Source organism: Octopus bimaculoides, chromosome 2 (assembly GCF_046866305.1).
Source record: "Octopus bimaculoides isolate indiv1 chromosome 2, ASM4686630v1, whole genome shotgun sequence".
Lineage (NCBI taxonomy): Eukaryota > Metazoa > Mollusca > Cephalopoda > Octopoda > Octopodidae > Octopus > Octopus bimaculoides.
The window spans coordinates 108156251-108182193 of NC_142929.1; the positions used below are offsets into that span (position 1 = coordinate 108156251).

Genomic DNA, 25943 nt, shown 5'->3' on the forward strand with positions numbered 1-25943 from the left:
CTACTGCAACTGCATGGGATTGAGTACATACAGTTTTTGGTCATATTCTCTTGTATGGGTGGTTTTACTCGGAGGAGATATTTGCGAAGTGTTTTATTACTTCTGAATACAAAAGGTATGCGGCCTGTATGGCATCAGGACAGTATTCAGAAGTAATACAACACTTCTCTAATTTATTAAGTGACTATTTTAGAAGCTGAGTAACATTCGAATAAAAGCATAACAAAACAACATGTAATTTTAAAAATAAAACACTTTAGTTTAGAATTATTTTATTATGCTTTAAGCATTTCCATTACATATATTTTACATCAAAGATTGTTTTACTGTGTAGAATTTGTGACAGTTTGTTAGCTTTAGTTTGAAGTAACATAAACAGAATCAATACTTTTGCTGAATCCAAAATTATTGTTGGTTATGTCTCATCATCAACAGAGAATGGAATTAATTCATTTATCTGTTCCAACACACGCTTATAATGGCAACCGTCCCAATAGACTTTACCACAGCTTATACAACAGTAGAATATTTTGTCTTCCGCAAATAAAGTATTTGGGATATGTTCCAGCTGAATAGCTACACCATTAGTTCGGTATAAGGCAGTATCCATGTCAATCAGTTCTTCATTTTCCAATATAGGATAGGATTCCAGCTTATTTACAGGGTGTGTGACCATACTGCTAAATAGCATATCTGGATCAGGAATACTTTCTACACCTTCAGAGCCATTGGGATCTGAAATCCAGGATTTCTTTTTCGTTGATGAGGAACTTGGCTTCACCTCCTTTAACACATGCATCTTCTCAGATTCAACCAAGACAAAAGTCTTACAATTGCAAATCTGGAAAAGAAGAAATCTTTCTTATAATTTATTGTAAATACATACAGATTTTTTCATTAAGCACATAGTCAAGAGGAAAACTGTATTAATTAATCTGATTTCAGTGTATTATTGGTAAGTTATTTTAACAATGTTAGAATAAGTAAAGAGAAATCAATACTGACACACTTTATCTGTCTGTCTGTCTCTCTCTCTATATATACATATATGTATGTATCTATATATCTATATATATATATATATATATATATATATATATATATCAAAATAAGCAACAAGGATATCCAAAGTTAATGCAGTATGATCGTTTCATGCAACTCCATTTATTTAAGCAATGTGAATATTACATCAAATGTAAAATGCAGAGCAATCCTCAGCTGCACAAAGATATAGAAATTTACTGAAATTTCATTTCACCAGAAGGACATATTTTTGTAACTACATTTAAACTGTCCAAGTAGAAAGGAAAAATACAAAAAACCATTTTGACTTAGCCAGAGCATACAGGCTAGCCTGTATGGTTTGGCTAAGTCTGTATGGTTTACAAATATCATTGTGTTATTTCAACTGCTTGTAAATGCTGAACAAAGATGGCGCACTGACCAACGGTTTGCTAAATTATTTTCACCATATCCTAACCACATTAGTTGATTGTAAGATTGCATTGGGTGAACATTTCTAGTCATTTTCTGCAAGATGACATATTCAAGAGCAGTAAGAGTGGAGATTGTGGAAGTGTATGTGAGAACAGGTTCTGTTAAGCAAATGTGTGAAATCTTTGAAAGGCTTCCCAGCAAAGAGAATGGTACAAATGTTGGTTAAGAAGCGGCACTTGATATGTCCATGGAAAATTACTGGGTAGTTGTTGGCATATTTCTAGATGGGACGAAACGAAACAAAAGCCAGTTAAATAGGTGAGCAGCTGAGCTAGTTGCATTTGTCCCAGGAGAGAGAGAGAGGGAGGGAGAGAGAGAGAGAGAGAGAGAGAGAGGGAGAGGGAGAGAGAGAGAGAGAGAGAGCGCAGGTAATATATAGAGAACAGCCCAGGGAGGAGGAGGGGTTGAGAGAAGAGACATCAGGTAATGGTGGTGCGGGGAGAAAGAGATCCAGTGTAGATGGTGGGAAAAGAGAGATAGAGATATCTGGTATTGGTGGTGAGGTTGGGAAAAGGCGGACGCACCGCGAACAAAGTTTTTTTGGGGAGATGGTATGAGGAATGAAAATAGTAGTAATAATAATAATAATATACATTCAGAGTGTTCATGGGGGATGAGAATTTAAACCAAAGAAGCAAGAAATTAAGCAAACCAAGAAACAAGTAATTATCTTAACGAAATTACATGAGAGTTGAAAATATAATATTAATATCTCTTGGATATTAAAATATAAAAGACATTATTACTAGGAGAAAGAAGGCGGTGAGCTGGCAGAGTCTTTAGCATGCTGGGCGAAATGCTTAGCGGTATTTCATCAGCTGTTACGTTCTGAGTTCAAATTCCACCAAAGTTGACTTTGCCTTTCATCCTTTTCGGATCAATAAAATTGTAACAGCTATGAACTGGGGTTGATTTAATCGACTTAATCCCTTCCCCCAAATTTGAGGCCTTGTGTTTCCAGTAGAAAGGATTATTACTAGGAGAAAGTGATTAGTCTAAAAATGTTAAGGTACCAGTTTGCATCTGTGAAAAGACATCAATGAAAAACTTTCAATGAAACATGAATTTTAGGATAGGATAACAAAATTTTTCTCAAAAGTTATGAAGGTTGATTTGTAAATAGCAGAAGAGGATTAAATAAATAAACAAGAGCACTCAGAGCACAAACCTCTGCCAAGGCAACACCAACGTCCTCTCAACGGTTAGCCAAGGATGATTTTCAAAATGTGAATATCTGAAATAAACTTGATTGCTCTAACAAACAAGAATACTAGAAATGAACCCGACCTCTCTCAAAAATTAAGTATAAAAACAGGAAAATAATCTAGAATCCTTTTCTGGTACCAGATCAATCCCAAAATCTAATCAGTTCATGCCAGTCACAAGGCCAAACATCCCTGAAAGTTTCATATGAATCCATCCAGCGGTTCTTGAGATATCTTGGTCCATGGATATCTTGTCCACAAACAAACAAACATAACTGAAAACAATACCACTACCTTTGCTAAGGTGGCGGTAATGAAGTTAAGTAATTAAATTAACTTTCAAGTTAATGTGATATATAGAAAAATATGGAGGATAACTTCATAGTAAAAAAAATATAAACAGGGCTAAAACGTTTACCTGACATCTACTTAGAAGATCTTCTTCTTTTATCTTCACTTTAAAATGTGTTAAGACCTCCTTCAGTTGTTCTTTAACATTCTGGCTAGATACACTGAAGCATTTACTTTCACCAAGTCTTGAAGCAAACTAAAAATTAAAAAAAAAACAAAATACAAAAAAAAATAAATAATTCCATGAAATAAGGTATTTTGAAAAATAATGTCAAAATAAGAATTTAAAATGTTAAGTAATTAAAAAGCTCTGCTTAGGTATATCTGAAATATTGTTATTTGCTTTTAGTTCTGTTTTACCTTTTACTACTTTCAGTCACTGGACTGTGACCATGCTAAAGTTATATTTCAAGGGTTTAGTCAAACAAATAAACCCAATACTTATTTTTTAAAGTCTGCTACATATTCTATTGGTTTCTTCTGCCGAGCCACTACGTTATGGGAACATAAACAAACCAACGCCAGTTGTCAAGTGGTGGGGGACAAACACAAAGATACATGTGTGCACAGACACTCACACAGATGAATTCCCATAAAGTTTTCACCTACTAAATTCCCTTACAAGACAAAATGCCAAACAGTAGAACTGAAATTGAAACCACATGGCTGCAAAGCAAACTTCTCAACCACATAGTCAAGCCTACATTTAAGCTTTGTTCAGAAAATTTTAAAAACTGATTGGTTTTTCTTTTTGAATCCCTATCAACTTATCCTGAGTAAAATAAAATAACATGTTTAACTTATAAGCAAAAGCAAACTTTGTATGATTTGCAAATGATTTCAAACAAAAGTATGTTTTGTTCAAAGTTGCAACATAAGCTATTGTAACAACTAGATCCACTACAGTTGTCTCACGGCCATAACAATGAACTTATAGTTCCAACTGGTCAATCAACTAGAGTCTTTTTTTTTTTTTACTTTGTATATGTTTTTAACAAATTCTTCCAAGTTCAGAGTATTACCATACAATATATAAGGATATATTTTCATTAAGATGGGAGGGGGAAAAGACTATGTAAGATTTGATATAAAAAGAAACAAAAACAAGTAAATAAATAATGAGTTTAAAATAACAACTGAATATAAATACTATGTACTATAAATGAAAAAATTTCTTGTTTCAGCTTGCTTGAAATATTGGTTTCAAATTTTGACATAAGGCCAGCAATTTTGGAGGATATGGTAAGTGAATTACATTAACCCCAGTGTTCAACAGGTACATACTTTATTTACCCTGAAAGGATGAAAGGCAAAGTTGACCTTAGTGGAATTTAAACCCAGAACGTTAAGACTGATGAAATGTCACTAAGCATTTCGTCCAACCAGCTAGCCACCTTAATATAATTAAATAAACTGAACCAAATATATACCACCTATGCTTTTATATTATATGCTTGCATGAAAATATTGCCATATGACTTCATTGTTGTTTCATTTAGGGGGAAAGAAAAATAATGCTGGCATTCATTCTGTTTAGTTTCTGCCTAAAAGAATAGTCATTTTCTTCTAAAAGTAGCTGCCCAATACCAACAATGAAAAAAGTACAATGATGGAAGTTTGAATAATAAAACAATAAACATGAAATACTAGTGTCATGCTTATACACATGCGTAAACAATACGGATACAGTTATATGGGGGGGGGGGGGAAGCATTGAAAAACAAAAAATAATCAACAGAAGTCTAGTTGAGAAGGAAAAGTATATTTAATAGTATATTTAACTGTTTAGATGTTGATGATTTGGCCAGGCTTACTGGACATTCAACCTGTTTTTGGAGAGTTCTTTTTGGTTCTGGAGACAAATACATAAACACACAAGTGCAGAAATATACACATACAGATAAAGAGAATGAGAAAAAAGAGAGCGGGAGAGAGACATTACATATAAACATCTAGATGCTCACATACATAAACACAGAGAGACAAAGAGAGAGAAATTAGCTTGATTGAACACAACTAACAAAAATACTTTCTCTCTCCTCACATACATAAAGGAAAATATAAAGACATCTGATGTCAAACAAGTCAGCATTGAATCAGCGATGCCAAAACGTCTCCTACCCATTTAATAGGGAGGAAGGGGTTAGTATTTGTAGACTTTTTCAAAGTAAACTTCTCCATCAAATAAGACAACCTTATTGGTTAAAGTGAAAATGCTTTTATTCTTAATAAAGTAAAAGAAAATTACAGACAGACAAAAAGACAGGAAATAACTTGATAACTTGCCATTTGGTATACTCTCCCTGCAGTCAAAACAATACGATTTCCTTGCAGTGCCAACTGAAAAACAATTTTTTTATGTAGACTGCCGTTTGACTATTAAATACATGTAATAAAGATTATATCATGCTTAATACAATATGTAAGGGTAGTAAATCTGGCTGAATTTGCTAAGTATATACTCTATAAGAAATATTTCTCTTAAATTAGATATTAGTTGATCCTATCATTAAGTAGTATTCACTAAATAGAATAATGAAAACAAACTCACAACTAAAATCAGTTACTTGGTTTTATTAAAGAGAAGTAGGCATTATATATTTCACCATCACCACTTACTTTTGCACATGCAGAAGTGTGATGCTAACATAATGAATTATAATGGTTTATACAGCGATGACAAGTTGCTACTTTAATTAGTGAAAATACACTTGGAATGGAAATTAGTGATAAGATAAGTGATAAGTAGAATGGAGATTAGTAATAAGATATTCTTCATGTTAGTCACATACAAATACTAGGAATTGGCAAGGTAAAATATATCTTACTCATGCTAGCAAAGATAATATAATGTTGGCATTAGGAAGGGCATGTGGTTGTGGCAACGACACCAAAACTGACAGTAAAGCTTGGTACAGTCTTCTGGTTTATCAGCTCCTGCCAAACTGACCGACCCATGCCAGAATGAAAAACAGACATTAAATGAGGTCCAACCAAAGCCGGCATGGAAAACAGATGTTAAATGATGACAATGATGATGATGATGAAAACAGCAGAAAAAGAAAAAACATGCTACTTTTGAGCAACAACAGTAGATGAAGATTTAGAAGCATAATTAGAGGCAAGTGTATAGCAAAAATACTGTTGATACTTATTCAAATAAGTAAGAATGTATTTAAGGGCCACAAAGTGTAGCTGCAGTTAAAAAAAGGAGAAATATTTATTAGCTGTGTATTGAATATTAGTTTTTGTTATCTTTAGGTCTGATTGTTAAAGTAAGTACTTGTCCAAGCGTAACTTCTAGCTTTCTATATTCCATCAAACAACTCATCAGTGAAGACATAACTATGTGATCACTAGTCGAGTACTTTAACTTTACAGTCACTATGGTCTAGAAAGTCCTGTGGCTCACAGGACTTTCTGAATACCTTGAATTTTTTTTAGTAGTGTGGCCTACCTGATGATGATCCTTGTCTCATATGATCTGCTTCTCAAAACTGGTTGCCCATACCTGGTCCAGATGTTTGTTTCTTTTTTACCTGCATAGCAGCAACATCTCTTTTGTTAAGAGGGTAGGTAGGTAAGTTTAGTAATGAGATAGTGTCTGGTTTTAGGGTATTCAATAGAATCAAGTACGAAAGATATTCGATTGTAGACTAATCCTTGTAGCAAGAATGAAGTGTCAATTAATTAATGAATCCAGAGGATGTCAGAATGCATACCATACAAGTGTATTTCATAGAAAATTTTGTTCCAATAACAATAAATACCAACAACTAAAAGAATTTATGTGTTTTTTCAAACATACTTAGAGGTAATGTTTAAAAGTGCTGGTAGATAACTTAAGTATCATGTATGAAGACTATATCTATAGGCTTCTTATTTGTGTGCAATTTTATCATATCTATTTGTTTTAGTCATTGGATTGCAGCCATGCTGGGCCACCGTTTTGAAGGTTTTTTAAGCCTGGTACTTATTTTATTGATCTCTTTTGCTGAACTAAAAGGTTCCAGGGTTATAAACAAACCAACACTAGTTCTAAAGCAGTAGAAGGGGACACAAACACAACACACATACATTTATATATAAATGATATATATGTATATATATATATTTCGTATGTGTATTTCGTGTGCAAGATTCTTGATGTGGATACGTGTGTTGAAAGAAATACAATTAAACCTTGGGAGAGGCATTATGGACTGAACCAGTGCGTGTGTTTATTACCGGCATAATGCCTCTCCCAAGGTTTAATTGTATATATATATATATATATATATATATATATATATATATATACATATATATATACACACACACACACAGACATACATACACACATATATACATGTACATACATACACATATACAAAGGTTTCATTTAGTTTCTATCTACCATATCCATCCAGAAGGCTTTGGTTGGCCCAAGGCTATAGTAGAAGACACTTGCCCAAGTTGCCCCAAAGGGGACTGAAACTGGAACCATGTGGTTGGGAAGCAACTTTCTTATCACATAGCCATGCCAAAGTACCCAAGAAGAATCCTGAAGTTACAACACATAGCCTCAAAATTATCCTAGTTGCTGACTATAGTGCCTCCAAGCTTTTTAATTAGATCACATTTTTAATGTCAAATAGCACTGAGGACATGCTGGAGCACCACACTGTTGGGTTTTCAATTACATCAACCCCAGTACTTATTTTAGCAATTATTTTCTGTCATACTGATTAGTTATGGGACATCATTTTTTTTTCAGTGTTAACACAAAGACAGGTATAAAAACAAATAGATACAAAGATATTCACACAAATATTTGTATACATCCACCCATCATCATCGTTTTAATGTCTACTTCCTCATACTTGCATGTGAGAGTTTGTGGTGGCAGAGTTTTCTCTGGCCAGGATGTTCTTCCTGACACCAAGCTCATCTGTTTCCAAGTGAGTGATGTAATAATCTCCTAGTCTATTGAACAACAAACAACCAAGACATATTTATGCAAAGAACTAGAAGCAAATGACACCACATCAACGAGCCTTTTGTTTATAAAGATCATGTAACATGTCACGAAGCTCAGACATGCTTTAGTGACAGACTGCAAGCATATGATATTGTCAGCAAGGCTATTGTTTACAAGCAGTAAACACATATAAAGATAAGGGAAATATGAATTAAGTCACATGCAAGCAAGCATGTACACACACATCTTATCATTGTCATCATCATTTAGTGTCTGCTTTCCATGCTGACATGGGTTAGATGGTTTGACTGCACCAGGTTCACACACATTATATATTTATACATGCAAAGGACTCCTTTCAGTTTCCTCCTATCAAATCCACTCACAAGGCTTTGGTTGGCCTACCTGTTCAATTTCTGTCTACTAATTCTATTTGAAAGCATTGGTTGGCTCAAGGCTATAGTAGAAGATACTTGCCTAGGATGCCAAACAGTGAGATCAAGACCATGAGATTGGAAAATGAATTTCTTAGCCAACTAGTTTATGACTAGCTATCAAATAGTATTTAACTGGACATTAAAAATAAAGAAGATAAATTGATTCTTTAAAAAATTATCGACACTGTTTACATCAACTATTACATGTTACCTGCAGAATCTAGCTACAACATTGTGAAACATTGTAATTATCATAAAACTAATATTAATAAAGAAATTAACATAATTAAAACATTAGTTTGTAATAAGTGTCTAAAACACTGGATACCTGAGGTTTTAGTCAGTTATAAATAGTTAGTTCTAGAGGAAGGTGCATTATTTTTGGCCTGACTAGTTTGAAAATAAGCATGAGATTATAGTCAAGAGATTGGATTAGAAAATAAATTTGTAAGACATCTACGCTAAATAAATTATGCAGAAGCAATTATGCAGAAGCAATTTAAAAGAGAAAACAGATACCAAATGGTAAGGATGAAAAATAAAGTACATCCATGTTAAACTACTTACAGCAATAGCATCTTTATGATCTTGGTTGTTTCTCATAATAAAAGTATCAACACCAACACTGCGGAGGTTCCATCCCAAACCTTGAAGCATTGTATCAACAATAACTCGCAAGTCATGAGGGGAAATTGGAGAATTATTGCATTGATTCAAAGACTTATCACTGTCTAGGGAGCACACCAAGTCATTTTTATCTATATCACAGTTGACTGATTTCTCTTCCTGGAGAATAAGTTAAAAAAGTATCTACTGGAAAGTTGTTTAAAAATTAAATATGAACAAAATTATTAGGTATTAAATATTTATCTTTAAAAAACAATTTTGATACAGTGTTATTCATATTATTTATTTACTTCTCAATGTAAACATCTTTCATTGAATCACCAAGTTCCTGTTCATTTGTCTTATATTTAGTCCCAGCTCAGCTCTGATCAAGTTGCCCTGATAGAAAGCATTCCAGCTATGTCCACCTCTCTTATTTTTAGGCACAATGTATATAGGACTACATTATCCAATGTATCCATCTTTTTTTTTTTAAAGTGTAATTCGAGGGATCTGGCTACCATTTTTAGCAGGTTGAGTGACCATATTTTATGGTTCCTCAACTGATATGCTTCAGTTTTGTACTGAGGTGTATGTCTGGATTCCTTTTTATGTATTGCTTCAGGCATTTGTGAATGAATGCATGTTATGTATTAAGATCTTTTTTTATTTTTTAATGTTATTCTGCTATTTTCAAACCAGGCAGCAGTTTAATAAGTTGCACTGTGTTAATACCATATAGTTGGATTCAAAAATCTCCAAATTATCTTTACTCATGAGTCTCTCTCACATAAATGGTTTGAAGAACTTTTCATAGACTTACAATATTTCAAAAGAGGAAAAATTTTGTTTTCAATTTTTACAACTCCACATTTTAGCAGTTAGATCTCCAGTCACCAAGTGTCTTATTCTTAGATGTGTATATTGTATTAGAATGGATCCAATACAAACTGGGAACCTTTATTTCTAAACTAAGAATAATAATGATCTTATACAATAAGCTTCTGATGCAAGTAGATAATAATTACGGTTAGTTCAAAACTAAAGGTACCTAGTGTGAATCCTATCTAGTACTATGTACACATCCAAGAATAAAACATCCTGATGATAATCAGTGATGAAACCAATTAAAACCTTAAGACGAGGTTAACTGTTCAACAAATATAATTTTATTAACAACAGCTCTTCTCAGACATTTAGAGAACTTTCCAGTAACTTGTGTTATCCAGCAATCTGCCAGTATTTTCCCTGAACTTTCCAGGCAGTCTGACAGTAGCAAATTCTAAGCCAGTCTTCATGTTTCATATCCTAGGGATTTTAATTTGCAGGATTCTGTAGTTGAACAGTTTCTTCATGTTTTTGTTTGAGATCTTTCTTCAGTTTACATGTTACTCATAATGGTATATGTGTGCTTTTGACATTTTCACATATAAATAATTAGTTTCCATTAGGATGAGTGAACATGTTCCACAGAGTGACGAGTAGATTGCTCTTGGTTACTATCCTTTCTTTGCAGATTTCATTTTGCAGAGATATTATAGCCATATGTTGCTAGCAACAAAGTCTACCAAAACACAGCTAGTACTGTGCAGTGAGCTAAATGCAAAAATATAAAAAAAATAAACAACAGAGAAACAATATTAAGCTATCAACAAAATTGCAACACCAACTTTTCGCAACTTCAAAACATCAAATTCACAATAGCAATACAGAAAACACTTTAAAAACATTAGCTATATTTAACAGATCCATTGTGATTCTGCTCTTGTAGTATTTTGAAACTGCTGTTACTATGAAGAGTGGTTATGCTAGCTAGCCAACTCACACATGAATGCAATAATGCCTTGGACATATTATGGAATATGAAAGATGAAAGTAAAATGTTTAAAAAGCACTGATTATCAGAAGCGACTAAAATGATACTCTTTTACAAAATAACAAGACCCTCTCAGTTTCTACCTGTAAACAAGTATTTGTCCACAGGTAGTGTACATGCAATTAGACACAAAAAGAATGAATAAAAATACAACAATAATACAATTATAAAAAGTTCAGCTTAATAATATGACAGTAAAATTGTCAAAATAATACTCAACAGAAGCATAAAAAATTAAAAGACTGACAAAGTTTTTAAAATGGTACTTGATCTGGTGATTATAGATATAGCTAAGCCTAACTTAATTATTTCTTTTAACGGTATTTTTAATCAATGTAGATGCAAATATTACAAGTTTTCTTTTTTAACCTGTCGTTCTTTTAGCAAGGTATTGATTCTTGTCGACAGTATCCACAGATTTTTATCCAATCTCTACCTAGTTCTATTCCAAATGCTCTTAATGCTTTTTTTCAGTCTGATAATACATTTTTAGAGTTCAGCTTTGCTATCTTTCCACAGAGTTAATATCATTAGCAAAATGGGAAAATTTGGCATGGTCTGATTTATAATGGAGTTTCATGAGTTTGGATAAGTTTCATATTCCATGAGGAGAAAAGGAATCTGATATTCTGGGACTGACACTTCATCTGAGAAAAAAGAAATTTTCCATTTGAAAAGACAAAGAATCAAACCTGAAATGTCAGTTACCCCTTCTTTTCCAGTATACAAACATACTTTTACTCATGAACTTCACTGTATAATTTTTACAAACACAAACCACCAATAGTTTCCTTGGATATTGTAATTTATGAGACAATCATAATGTTTTGCAAATTGACTTTAAGCAAAACAGGAAAAAATAACTTTTTTAATGCATGCTTATTATTATATTTTTTCAAAAAATCTATTACATAACTATTCAGGAGAATTGTATTATTTATATCTTCTTAGAATTATTCAATTGCATCATAGATGGTTCTTGATAAACTTTACAACACAGCCATTTTTCAGTCATAAGGTAGATGGATGGCTTGATAATGAAACATTTGGAAATGTACATAACTGAGAGATAATATAATTTGACTTTTAGTAAATAAATGTGTGTTGTTAATTGTTAGATTATACAGTTTGAAGTAAAAATTCAGCATATTTCATAAAATATTTTGACTAATAGATCTTTTTTGTTTCATCTAGCTAGCAAACATATTTTCTCAGTAGTATAGTGGGGGCCTTGCTTATCCAACCTCCCCATTTTAATATAACTGGTTGCCACTATTCCAACTATTCTGACAACATATGGCAATGAGGGAGCTTCTATGTGGTTATCTGTGAAGTCCTAACCAGAATGTCTTGAGATGTATAATGTCAGTTACTGTGAAATTAACCCATTTAGAAGAGCAGTAACTGAATTAAAAAAATCTGCACGAAGATGTGGACTGTGAAAGCTGCAGCAAATGCAACCTGTATAAGGGCAGTAAATCTGAATAACAACACACTGTACAGGGTATCCTTGAGTTCTGACAGACAACCTCTCTAGAGCTAGTGGCACAATAAAATGCACCCAGTCCATGCTGTAATGGCAATAGGGAAAGGGCATTCAGCCAAACAAAACCATGCCAAAATCATGACAGTCACAAATACAAAGAAAAACCTTAATTGTGTACATAGGACTGACACTCACCATGTTAGTGCTGCCCATAGAAGTGGGGTGGTTAGGTGGAAACATCCGGCCACGACTGAGAGCCCCTTGACTATCAAACAATCACACCAACTCGCCTCGTTTCAGATGAAGAAAACGGACATCAAACATCCCACCCCAGCACTGGAAACTTTCTTCTTCCTGTCAGGTGTAAAACTTTGGTGCTGTCACCATCCACATTGGCATGATGAAAGGTAGGTCTGGTAAAATTGTAGAGATGTTAAAGTAGAGGCAAGTGGATATGTACTGCATACAAGAGGTAAGATGGAGGGTAGCTTCAGCCAGATTCCTCATCGTTAACGAACACAGGTACAAATTCTTCTGGATGAGTAACAGCATTGAGCTGAGCAGAGTAGGCATACTGTTGGCAGAGAAACGAACAGATAAAGTAATTGAAATAGTCAGAATATGTGGCAGAACAATCAAGGGCAGACTAGTCATAGGCAACACGACAGCAAAGGATCTCTGCATATGCACTCAAATGAAGCCTGAGAGATGAGGTCAACTTGCAGACTATTTTGACAACAAATGATAGCGACCTCATTATCATAGTTGGTGACTTAAATGGACATGTTGGCTACTCTAATAGTATACATGGGGACTATGGATATAGTGCACAGAATGAAGAAGGAAATCAAATTACTTTGATTTCTGTGATGCAAACGACCTAATCATTTGCAATACTAACTTCAGGAAATCTGCCTGCCACCTGATCATCAATTAATCAAGTGAACATGCAAGCCAGTTAGACTTCATACTCACCAGGAAATGGATAGACAGCTGGCTGTGAATACTAAGTCTTTCCCCAGTGAAGAATATACCACTCAATATAGATTAATGATTAGTGACATCAGTGTAAGTGCTAGATGGATTCAGCAATACAGTCAATCTGGAAAAGGAAGGTATGGAAGCTGAAAGAACCCATAACCAAATGTTCAAAGAAGTACTAGTTGAAGTATATCATAAGAAGGAGGGAACAAGAGACTTAGAGCATAAGGGTCAACTGGGAGTTTCTATGTGACAATCTGCTGCAAGACTACATACAAGAAGTGTGGGTGAAACAAGGTCTAACCAAGATAGAGGGCAAAACAGTACATTAGATAGAACTATAATAGCTAAAATAAGTCTTATAAAGATTGGAAGGAAGCAGCAATGAACAATATCAGGTAGTATGAAGAGACACTAGATTTCAGGTATAAGTTTGAGGTTTATAGATTGTGAATCAAGATGTTATTGGGAAAAGGTGTGTATGGAATGAGAGTGGTGCACATGCCCTCATTCATGCCAAGAAGAATAAAACATGGAAAGGCTACTACAATAGATTGCTGATTAAGGAAAATGCAAAGAAGAAATAGGGTCCATTGCAAGTAGAAAATACAGAGGGAGCAAGTTTTGAAGAAGAGAGCTATAGAGTTACAAGTGCCATTAAGGATATGAAAGCAGAGAAAGTAACTTGAACTCATTAAAATGCCAAAAATATCTAGCAAAGCAGTATATGCACTTGTCACTCATAATCAATCAGGTAGTACAAAAGAGTTAAATTTCCAATGATTGATATGGTAGTAATATCATCAACTATTATAAAGACATGCAGTCTGGGTTTGTACCTGATGTCCTAAACTGAGCTGAGAGCAAGCCACTATATCTAACATTCACTACTGACCTGGAGATGGCCTCTGACAAGCAAATACCCTTTGTTGTCTAGCAGTCATTAAGAAAATAGATGTAGATGGATGACTTGTGAGAGTAATGCAAGTTATGCGATCAGCAAGGTGAGAACAGCATTGAGTTCAATAATTTAACATGCTAGTAGGTGTCTAGTAAAGCTTAATCTTCAGTTTCCCCTCCCATGCAAACTGTTTATTGTTGTACTCCAGCTATTAACACAGGGATTTAAAACCAAATCCTTAGGAAGTCTTGTATACTGATGATCTAGTTCTTAAATCTTGAAGATTTAAAGAAAAAAATTCTAAATGTCGAAGCAAAATATAGAGTTGGAAGACCTCAGCAGAAACTTAGTGAGGACTAAAATTTTAGTCAGGACTTAACTTAACACTTGGAGGTAGTTGTGCCCAATAAGCGGAAAAGAAGTAAGAGCTCTGTACTAAGTGCTACATGTAAATTATTGGTGCAAAAAGGGTGTAGTGAGAACAAAGTCAGGCTTAAGGCTGATCAATATGCTACTGCTCCTGGCTGTTAATCTTTACTCTCCCTCCAATATTATGTTTCCTAACATGTTATACAATCTATCATAAATTTTAAATTAATTATTTCTGTCATCCTATAAGTTTAAACTTAAACATTTCAACTATAACATATCAATATATTTACTATGGTTTACTTATTTTAAAACTAGAACTTAAATAATTGATTGACTTTTTCACCATCATACCATTAAGGATATATGTGTGTGTATATATATATATATATATATATATATATATATATATATAATGTAAACATAGACAAACACTTAACACACATTCACAAGTAAATACAGTACAGAAACATTCAACACATATTTGCTAGCAAAAATAGTAGACATAATTTAACAATGTATTTTAGTTACCTCTTTAGTATCATCACAGTCACAAGGTATTGTGGTTGGATCATCACTCAAGGTAAGTGAGTTAACCGGGTCAGATGATTCTTCACCATTGTTTAGATTAATTTTATGGAGCTGCAACAACACATAGGCATCTAATGCTGCAATGATGAACCATTCAAACAGTTCAACAATGAAAAATGGAAGTGAATAACAAAAACAAATGTCTAATATTTTCAATCCCTCAGATATTATCAATGTAATATATACAATCAATAGTGAATTTTAATTTAAGAAAACCCAACTAACAGCTGATCAATATTTGCAGTGAAGTCTAAGATGACCAAAGTCAGTATATCTCAGTGTAATCAACAGCAATTCTCAAACATTATCATCATTTTAACATCCATTTTTCCATGCCTGCATGGGTTGGATAAAGTTTCTATGACCAGATGCCCTTCCTGTCACCAACCTTTACTTGTTTTCAAGCAGATATGTTTTTGCAGGATACTGGAAATGAATGCTGCTACTTGTATAATGGTGATGCTCATTTACATCATCAGGCTTTGCCAAGATAAGTACACACATGCACACACAATAAGCTTCTATCAGTTTTCTGTCTACCAAATCCACTCAGAAAGTTTCGTTAGCCCAGGACTATAGTAGAAAACACTTGCCTGAAGTTCCACACTGGGACTGAACCCAGAACCATGTGGTTGGATGGGAAGCAAACTTCTTAACCATACACTATGCCTGTATCTATATATAATGTTACATAATAATAAACAATTGCTTGATTATTGCTGTTCTGAGTTCAAGTTCCCATATAGACATAAATAATGGTAAAAATATTTACATGGTGGCCTTGTTTCATTTCTATTATCAACACACCAGAAAGTACTCAAATTTGTTGACTTCAATCTTCTCATCATAAAGATGTGACCAATATGAATATTGATTAATGTAGATTTGAAGACATGCACTTACAGTACAATTTCAGTACATTCAGAATCAATTCATGTTAGGTTTTCTAAAAGGATTTCTAAAGAATGTTAAAGTCATCAAAATTAAGCTTACTATATGTGTGCGAGTGTGTGTACAAATATATACACACACATATATATACACATACATATATCAACATCCATGATTTCATGGGTCAGACTAGATTTCCTGAGGCACACTTTCTACATCTGGATGACCTTCCTGCCACTAACCCTCACTTGTTTACAAACAAGCTAATACTTTCTCATAGCCAGACATGTTTTCACAAGAGATGGGAAATAAAAGAACACTGTTTGTATGATAATGACACTTGTTTACAACTCTTGTGAGATATCAAGTCAAGGAGATACAAACACACACATACAAACCTCTCTATGCACATGCACACACACACACATAGGTTTATATATACAACTGACTTCTCTCAGTTTCATCCATGAAATCTACCTACAAGACATTAATTAGCCCAAAGCTGTAGTAGAAGATGCTCAAAGTGGCATGTAGTGGGATTGATACACACACATATAAAGCTAGATAAATAGATAGAGAGAGTGAGACAGACAGACAGAGACAGAGAATATAGATATTCTTTAATGGATTTTATTTTTATAACTTTAAATCTATATTATGATTCCACACTAGAATCTGAAAAGATGTTAATCTGAGTAGATTATGTGTATTCAAAGATGCACCAAATCTCAAATTTACAAAAAAGAGGAAATGACGAAATAAGATGCTAAACAGATTAATATCTGCCAAATCAGATTGGAGCCTGGTGTAGCCATCTGGTTCACCAGTCCTCAGTCAAATCGTCCAACCCATGCTAGCATGGAAAGCGGACGTTAAACGATGATGAACACTATGCCACATCTTTAATGATAGAGTTTCTAAATATGTGTTGCTATTTTTTGTTTAACCATATTGAACAAAAGCGTTATTAACTTCACCACTTTACCTTTTATTCAAACATAATGTATATAGGATTGTCAATGCATCTGCTTTTAAGATAGAATGACATTTCATTGTGCTTTCTAGCAGATCACATGACTGAAGCATAGACCTTCATTGCCTGCATATGTGTGTGTGCGTGCATGCGTACATTGTTATTATTACTACCAATATCTTCAAGAAGTTATTTAAGACTATTTGTTTCAACAAGTTATTATTACATACCTGCATAGATAACTTGACATTTTCGAAGAGGTCGCCTTTCCCAACAAGAAATTTGATATGCTTTATTTAGAGGTCGACTAAAATGCTGTTCTACTAGTCCGCTAAGGCCTTTATGTTTAACATTTGAGGACTTCACAATTTGAATGGAATTTGATGGAAATAAAAATGAAAAATGAAAAAAAAAAAACAATTTTTAAACAAACAATTTTATGCAAAAGATTATTCTAAGAGAATTGAAGTTGTGATGTTTAAGTATTACCTATTCACAAAAACATTAAATATAAAATTGAAGTGAAGTAATAATTAATATACAAAGTAATTGCTCACAAGTGTTTTATATTAGTCAATTTAACCAGTAGAGTAACTGATTAAATGTATGGCATTATGTAGGTATATCTCTTTATGCCCTGAGTGCAAATTCCACCAGATTTAAGTTTAACTTTCATTTTTCTGAGAATTATAAAATGCACACCTCTCAAGTACTGAGGTCATTTAAATCAACAATATTACTCCCTTAAAATGCCTATTTTAGAAAACAATTACTTATAACACTGTGCATCATGATTTTTGTCCTTGAATAGCAACTGTTATTTCCTATTTGCTTACCCCTTGAAAGTATGAAAATGGCTAATATTTCCTTCAAACTTTGCTTTTGTTATGATATTTATTCAAACCCTAAAGAATCCCTCTCAACACATGGCTATAATATTCTCCCAATACTTCTGTTCATGATCAGTGATGCACATATCATCAGCCACTAAGGGACATGCTCAAGTGGTTGATGTCAAGCAACTGACAAGCAAATCTATGGTATTAAGCAGAATATTTGCTACAATGGTATTTCTTTTTCAGCAACTCAGTACTGTATCTGTTTGAAATGTAATGGAAAATAGGTCAGTTTCAAAACATTGATGTCAAGGTCTCAAAAGCAAAGTTTGAAGGGAATAACAGTCATTTTCTTTGATTTCTAGATAGAAGCAAATAGGAAATAACACTTACTGACCAAAGACAAAAAGAAATAAAAATTTTGTTTTACAGTATAAATTGCTTTAGGCTCAGATGCACGGTAAACAAATGACATCAAACAACAACCAGAAGACATTTCTAGATTTACTAGAAATCATTGCTTGATTTATTTGAAATCATTAACATTATTCTCTAATTTAAACATCCAGGAATTACTGTGCAGTTAAGAAGTTTATTTCTTAGTCATTCAACCACAAGCTTTTGGGTTTGATATCACTGATAGGTACCTTGGGCAAGTGCCTTCTTCAATAGACCTTAGCCAAATAATGCCTCATGAGCGAATTTGGTAGATGGAAACTGAGTAAAAGAAAGCTCATTGTGATGTTTGTGTTTCTCAGTGCTTCACAACTAGTGTTAGATTGTTTGTGACCCTATAACTTAGTGGTCTAGCAAAAGAGACTGATAGAATAAGTACTAGACTTAAAAATAGGTGCCAGAGTTGATTTTATTGACTAAACCCTTCAACACAATACCCTAGCACAATCATACTCTAATGACTGAAACAAGTAAAAGATTAAAAATAGCTTCCAGGGCAAATTATTTGCTCAGACATTATATAACAGAATCCTCATCTTAATTCCAGCTGTTGTATCAACAAGCAATCAAAAGTTCTTTAATTCTCTGTGTAAAGCAATAGTATTTGCAATGTTACAACATTTGTTGGAACATTGGCAGCATACAGTAGCACCGGAGGTAAGCACTTGATCAGAGATACAGTTCACCAAGAACTTAGTTCAACATTATAGTAAATGTTCTGCAGATAGAAACACAAAGGGTTGCCTCAGTGTATGATATTCTTTTATTTGTTTCAGTCATTTGACTGCAGCCATGCTGGAGCACCGCCTTGAAGAGTTTTTGTTAAACAATTTGACCCCAGGACTTTATTTTTTAAGTCCTAGTACTTATTTTATTGGACTCTTTTGCCAAACTGCTAAATTACAGGGACGTAAATACACCAACACCGGTTGTCAAGCGATGATGGAAAAAAACAAACACAGACACATAGATACACACACACAATGGGCTTCTTTCAGTTTTTGTCTACCAAATCCACTCACAAGGCTTTGGTTGGCCCAAGGCTATAGTAGAAGACACTGAACTCCGAACCATGTGATTGGGAAGCAAGCTTCTTACTACAATCATTTCTAATTTATCTTTTAAAAATAAACTGGTGCCTTCTTCCAACATCTCAGTAAAAAGAATAAAAACAAAAAAATATGTGCACTTCTGCACCTGGCCATTTTGCTTATACACACACATACATACAAGTTAATTTTTTTTCTTCTCATTGTCAAAAGACTAATATTTGTAGGGAAAAGGTATTGTGAATTTAAATGATTTCAGTGTATTACTGGTACTTATTTAATTGAATCTTAAATGGTTGAAAGTCAAAGTTAACTAGGCATTTGAAATCAGAACAATTAAGGAAGACATTACAAATAGTACAATAGTTAGCCCAGCACTCTACAGTTTCAACTAACTCTATCATCTTTACACATAATATGAAAATAGTAATACCTTTTTAACTGTTGTCTGAAGATCAATGATGTTGGAAAATTCCTTTGTATCAATAAATGGGAATGTGACTGCAATTATATTTAAATCTTGTGTGAAACTATAACCTGAAAGAATAAAAATTTAAGAAGTTAAAGATATTTGTTTCAAGCAACAAGCACAAGAGGTTAACAGAGAATTATGACACACATTTCTTAAAGATGCAATAAAGCAACTGGAAATTGAAATCTGATTGCAGACTTGGATTGTCAATAATTACTTCTATTCCTTGACAATCATAAAATAAATTTAAAATATCAACAGTAATAAAAGAGTCACAGACAATGAAGAATCAAATATAAATGATAAAATGCTAAGGCTGAATGAGCCAATGAAGGAACATTTATGTTACTGAACTGCTGTAATGCAGCAACCAAGTCTTTGCACCAAACTATTTTGTATATTTACAATGAAATTCATATACTTTAAGTTTCAGATCTGAAGACAGCTTGCAACTGACCATTGATAACATATTGATTAGACTTTGGTCAAATATTTTAAACTATAAATGAACTCAGGTATGACTGATTAGGGATATTCAAAAACTCCTCTTTTCCCAGTCCACCTCACTGTAAATTAAATAACAGAAATTGTAAATTTGACATTCTCATCATCATTGTTTAACGTCCGCTTTCCATATTAGCATGGGTTGGACGATTTGACTGAGGACTGGTGAAACCAGATGGCTACACCAGGCTCCAATCTGATTTGGCAGAGTTTCTACAGCTGGATGCCCTTCCTAACGCCAACCACTCAGAGAGTGTAGTGGGTGCTTTTACGTGTCACCCGCACGAAGGCCAGTCAGGTGGTACTGGCAACGGCCACGCTCAAAATGGTGTATTTTATGTGCCACCCGCACAAGAGCCAGTCCAAGGGCACTGGCAACGATCTCGCTCGAAAATCCTATGAAGGCCAGTCAGGCGGTACTGGCAATGGCCACGCTCAAAATGGTGTATTTTATGTGCCACCCGCACAAGAGCCAGTCCAGGGGCACTGGCAGTGATAGTTAAAAAGCTCTAAGGTCAAATGTTACCAAGACCTTTTGGAAGAAACATTTCATTTAAAGTGTTTCAGGGGCCAAAAAAATGATTTAGAACATGGGAGGAGAACAGATAAAAATTGTCTCTTGAACATATAAAAATTAAGAAAAGAATACACCTACCTAATTTCACGACGGTTTTATTATTAAAAATTTTGTTAAAAAAGTGTGTCCAGTCATCTTTGGAAAGAATTTGTGCCAGTGTTATCACGTCAACAATGTAGATGCACTCAAGCAGTGCAAGTTGTATGAGTGCAATACTAAAATGAACAACGACAAGAAATTATATGGCAATGGAAAACAAAACAAAATATTTCATTTAAGAAAATTGTTACTCTATATTGAATAGGATTATGTACATTCTTGTTTCTGCATATTTGCATATAATTTTTCATAAATGTTTTATTCCTAAATACCTTTACATACGAACAATAACTGCTCACTTTGAATGGTATCTACCTTAAGTTAAATAATTTAAGGCAAGTAAAGTACATTTTCTTTCTTAGAGAATACAAATTTATTATGTGATTTAAATCTAACATCTAATAAATGTCTAAGCTTTAAACCCTACAGTGACCAATAATTAAGGACAGTAAATTAAATATGGTGCCTTACAATGATTTGAATCCATTTAATCTTATTGGTCTAACACTTTCATCACACATCTTGCTATTCTTTTAACCCTGATATGAACAGTGAATTAAATATCATCAACAATATAAAGTAAAATGACAGCTTGTGAATAAAATGGTGAATTAACTGAAAGCAGATCAAGAGCAGATGACTGACATCATCATAATCATCATTGTTTTATGTCCGTTTTCCATACTGGCATGGACTGGATGGTTTGACTGAGGTCTGGAAAGCCAGCGGCTGCACCAGACTCTAATCTGAACTGGCAATGTTTCTACAGCTGGATGCCCTTCCTAATGCCAACCACTCCGAGAGTGAAGTGGGTGCTTCTTATGTTCCACTGGCACAGGAGCCAGTCAGCCGGGCCTGGCATTGATCATGTTCCGATGGTGCTTTTTACGTGCCACTGGCATGGGAGCCAAAGGCTTATCATCTATTTTTCAGTCTGATCACAATAATGCAATTAATAGTAGGAGCATTGTTAAAAACATTTGCTACCATACAGTGTATCTGGATAAAGTTAGCCTGCTGAAGCCAATTCTCTTTATAAGAGAATTTGTATGCTAGCATGCTAATGAAGCATTTGTCAGTGTTACTGCTGCTTGTAGCAATGAATCCACTACCGTGCTACCTTTTGGTACCTATGCAGAACTAGGTGGCTTTAGCTAGTTAGAGTATGTTGGTCATCAAAAGAGACGTGACACAAACAGTCAATTCTTTGGCTGTTAGAGCAATACTAGATTAACTTAGCTCCTGGTAGCTCTTTTTAAATAAAACAGAGATGCTTCTTTTAAAAGAAAAATAAATTCAATTCCAAAAACTAGACAAAAGACAATATGCATGTCAAAATGCCAGGAGCAAAAGTAGAGATTGTGTAAGAAATTTTGTCAGGAATTTGATGTTTCCTCATTCTACTGATGTAGATAAATAGGCATTAGATAGTTTGCTACTGAATTAATCAACAGTTCAAGTGAAAAGTATGAATCTGAATACTTAAGTACCTGTTTCAACATATACCAAGCATTAAAAAAGATCAAAAGCAAAACAAACAAAAATAATAATATAAACTTACCTATAAAAATTATAGTTTTGTAAAACATATCTAAATAAAATGTTCTTTTTATAATAATTAGCTTTTTAATGTTTAACAACTTTCTTGGAGGTGATGAGTTAAACAGAAAGATTAGCATTAAATCTAGAAATTAAAGTAAAATATTTAAATTGTTTAACCCTTTAGTATTTAATACAGACATATCCGACCCAAAATTTTCTCCATGTTTTATGTTCAAACTGATCGGATTCGGTCTCTCACATCCACCTAACAATGTCATTGTAAAAATATACAATCACATCATTGAAATCTCAAAGCTACGAGATAATGCATGATTAATTCAAAACAATCTGAATGAATAGGTATTACATTTGATAGAATAATAATCATCATCATCATTTAGCATCTGCATTCCATGCTGGCATGGGTTAGACAGTTTGACTGAAACTGGTTAGCTGGAGAGCTGCACCTAGTTCCAATCTGATCTGGCATGGTTTCTATGGCTGGATACCCTTCCTAACACCAACTGCTCCTGGAGTGTAATGGGTGCTTTTTACATGCCACTGAGATAGACACCAGTTACATGACACTGGCATTGGCCACAACTTGGCTTGACAAGACCTTTAGGCAATATACCATGCTTGAGCATGGTATTTTGCCAAAGGTCTTGGTCAATTATCACCTCTGTGAGGCCCAACATTTGAAAGGTGCTTTTTACATGCCAGCAGCACAAGTAACTGTTATGTGAGGCCAGCATCCGCCATGACTATGGTTTGCGAAAGGGTTACACTGAGTTTCGCACAAAGTTTACTAAAAAGCTTATAATTTACTTTTAATTTAATTTAGCTAAATGAAAATACAAACCACTTCCACTTCAAATTTTAGTGGCTGTCATTACAATCAAATTACTTGCACCAACATGCATACAATACCAAGTTATTTAGAACCTATATTAATAACATGGTAATCTTGTCAAAAATAAACAAAAAACTGTCAAATTACTGAAGACCTTACTATAAAATTTAAAATTACAAAAATGGGTTGATGGTTACCATGTCTTACCTATCTCGGTTAGTTTCTGAATTAAATAAAGTTTGCCATTCTAGATCAACACCAACAATGGAGCCAGGCTGGAATGAAATTGTATATCAAATTGAATTTTTATCTCAACAGAGTTTTTCAGAAGTTTTAAAGTTTATTATTCTTTTACTGGCTTCATTTTCTCAACTGTGGCAATGCTGGAGTACTGTTTTATTGAATGGTTAAGTCCTCCTTGACATAAAAACTCAGAATAAAATGCTCCAAAGTATGTTAGTTCAATGTTAGCTACACACACACATGTACACAATGATAACATGAATTTTGACAGAAATTTAGATGAAAGTACAAAAAGTATAGTATGGATGATCTCCCTACTATATTATTTTGATAACTGTGAATAAGGGAAAATGGAGCACCTGATAAAATTTGAATGGAATACTGACCCTTTCATGACCATGTTTCTAATGAAATATATTGTTATTGTTTCAATAAATTTATAAGAACTTTGTAAAATAATTTACTTTTTCATCATTTAGATAGTTTGGAACATAACAAAAAGTTTTGAATTTAAATTACAAAGAAGCTCTTAGCTAAGAATAGGCCTTTGTACCTAACATTCGTCAGCCTAGGAAAGGCTTGGTACTATGCTCTGTAGTCTGATGGTTGCTAAGAAATCTTAATACAGAGGAACAATTTGTGAAAGCCATGGAAAGATGTCATCAAAAAGCTGAAAGTTAGTAATGAGTTCAACAAAGAATTTAACATACAGATTGATGTCCAGTAGCCATGTTGCTCAATTACCATCTGTTTTTTTAGAGTTCTCTAGGCCATAACACAGGACTTTAAGACTATCTGTCCAGGAAAACTCCTGTATACCAATGACCAAGATCTCATACATGAATCTGTTGAATATTTAGAGAAGAAATTCCAAACATAGAAGTAAAGCCTAGAATCTAGATGATCAAAGTAAACCTAGCAAAGAAAAAGGTGTAAGCAGGGAAGAAGCTTGGATGCTACAACCAACAAGGAAATGGCATGCTCAAAATGTAGAATGTAAGAACTCTGTACTGTGCACCAAATGTAAACTATAGGTGACTGTAGGATCACAGGCAGATCAATAGAAAAGAAAGACTTTATATCAAATAGATGCACAGGAGTAGTTAGCAATAACTGCTTGTCAAATAAATTCTTTCAAATGTTCTGAAAGCTCTGTAGAAGTAACCAATAGTATGCATGATCTAGGTGACAGAATTAGCAAAAGAGGATGTGCTTAAAGCATAGTACTCGGAATAAGTATAGAGTGAAAAGTTAAGGGAGTTATTTGCTCTACAAGCAACAGAAAGGTTCTCTCGTCATGTGCAGTGCAGATTGTATGATGCTTGTATATAAAGTACAATGCAATATAATAGCAAACATGGGCACTAAATATTAAGGAAAGTTGGGAAAAACATGAAGCAAGTACAATACACAAGAATATAATGTTAGTTTGCATGAACAACAGAGCACAAAAAAGTTGAGAGAAAATTAGGTACGAGAAAATTCAGATATAGTGTGCTTGAGGGAAGACATTATTGGTACAGATATGTGACGTGTATGTAGGATGACGGTCAAGTAATGAAGTATTAAGCAATTTGAGTGGAAGAAACATTCAGAAAAGGAAGGCCAAGGAAGACACAGAAAGAAGTGATAGAAATTGATTTCAAGGGGCTGGACCTCATAAAAGAGATGACAAAGGACAACATGGGGTGACATAGAGCTACGGAAGACCCAATGCAAACACAGAAAAGAAGGAGTAAAATTGACGATATTGGTGGCAGTAGTAGTATTGGTGATGCGGTGGTGTTGGTGGTGAACTCACTTGAGATAAATGTTCTATACACTGCTGGAATTTTTCTTTATTCTTTATCATCAAAATCTTTGGTCGTGGGTGTGGAAAATAATAGTATGGATGGGTGGAATCTTCAACTTCATCACTTTCTTCATCATCTGTACTCCATAAAAGATCATCTTCTGTGACTTGTAACGGTTCATTCCTGAAAAAGAAATTTCAGCTGTTTTAACAAATTAATTAATACAACCACATAAAACTTAATTATAGTTATTGTTGTTAAATAGTTGCAAACAATTGTGATCACTTAATTAATACATTAATCAATACTATATATCATTATCTACAAAAGAGAATTTTTCATAAAAAAATGAATATTATGTTGAATGTAGTAACAATCTGAGAAATAGTTAAGTG

The 25943-nt window shown here is 33.8% G+C and overlaps 1 protein-coding gene across 7 annotated transcripts in view; it reads right to left on the reverse strand.

Annotated features, from left to right (window-relative positions):
* Positions 1-255: 255 nt before the first annotated feature.
* Positions 256-25943, reverse strand: part of LOC106868118 (exonuclease mut-7 homolog) — a 49412-nt gene continuing 23724 nt past the window's right edge. For all 7 annotated transcript variants that reach the window (XM_089347451.1, XM_089347447.1, XM_089347450.1 and 4 more), the window contains 10 exons: positions 25557-25731; positions 23720-23787; positions 21097-21233; positions 19899-20002; positions 17355-17484; positions 15201-15337; positions 9018-9236; positions 5340-5393; positions 3121-3249; positions 256-841 (listed from right to left, as the gene is read on the reverse strand). In XM_089347451.1, the coding sequence (XP_089203577.1) occupies positions 416-841; positions 3121-3249; positions 5340-5393; positions 9018-9236; positions 15201-15337; positions 17355-17484; positions 19899-20002; positions 21097-21233; positions 23720-23787; positions 25557-25731 (1579 nt within the window). In that variant the 3' untranslated portion in view covers positions 256-415. The remainder of the gene's footprint in view (positions 842-3120; positions 3250-5339; positions 5394-9017; positions 9237-15200; positions 15338-17354; positions 17485-19898; positions 20003-21096; positions 21234-23719; positions 23788-25556; positions 25732-25943) is intronic.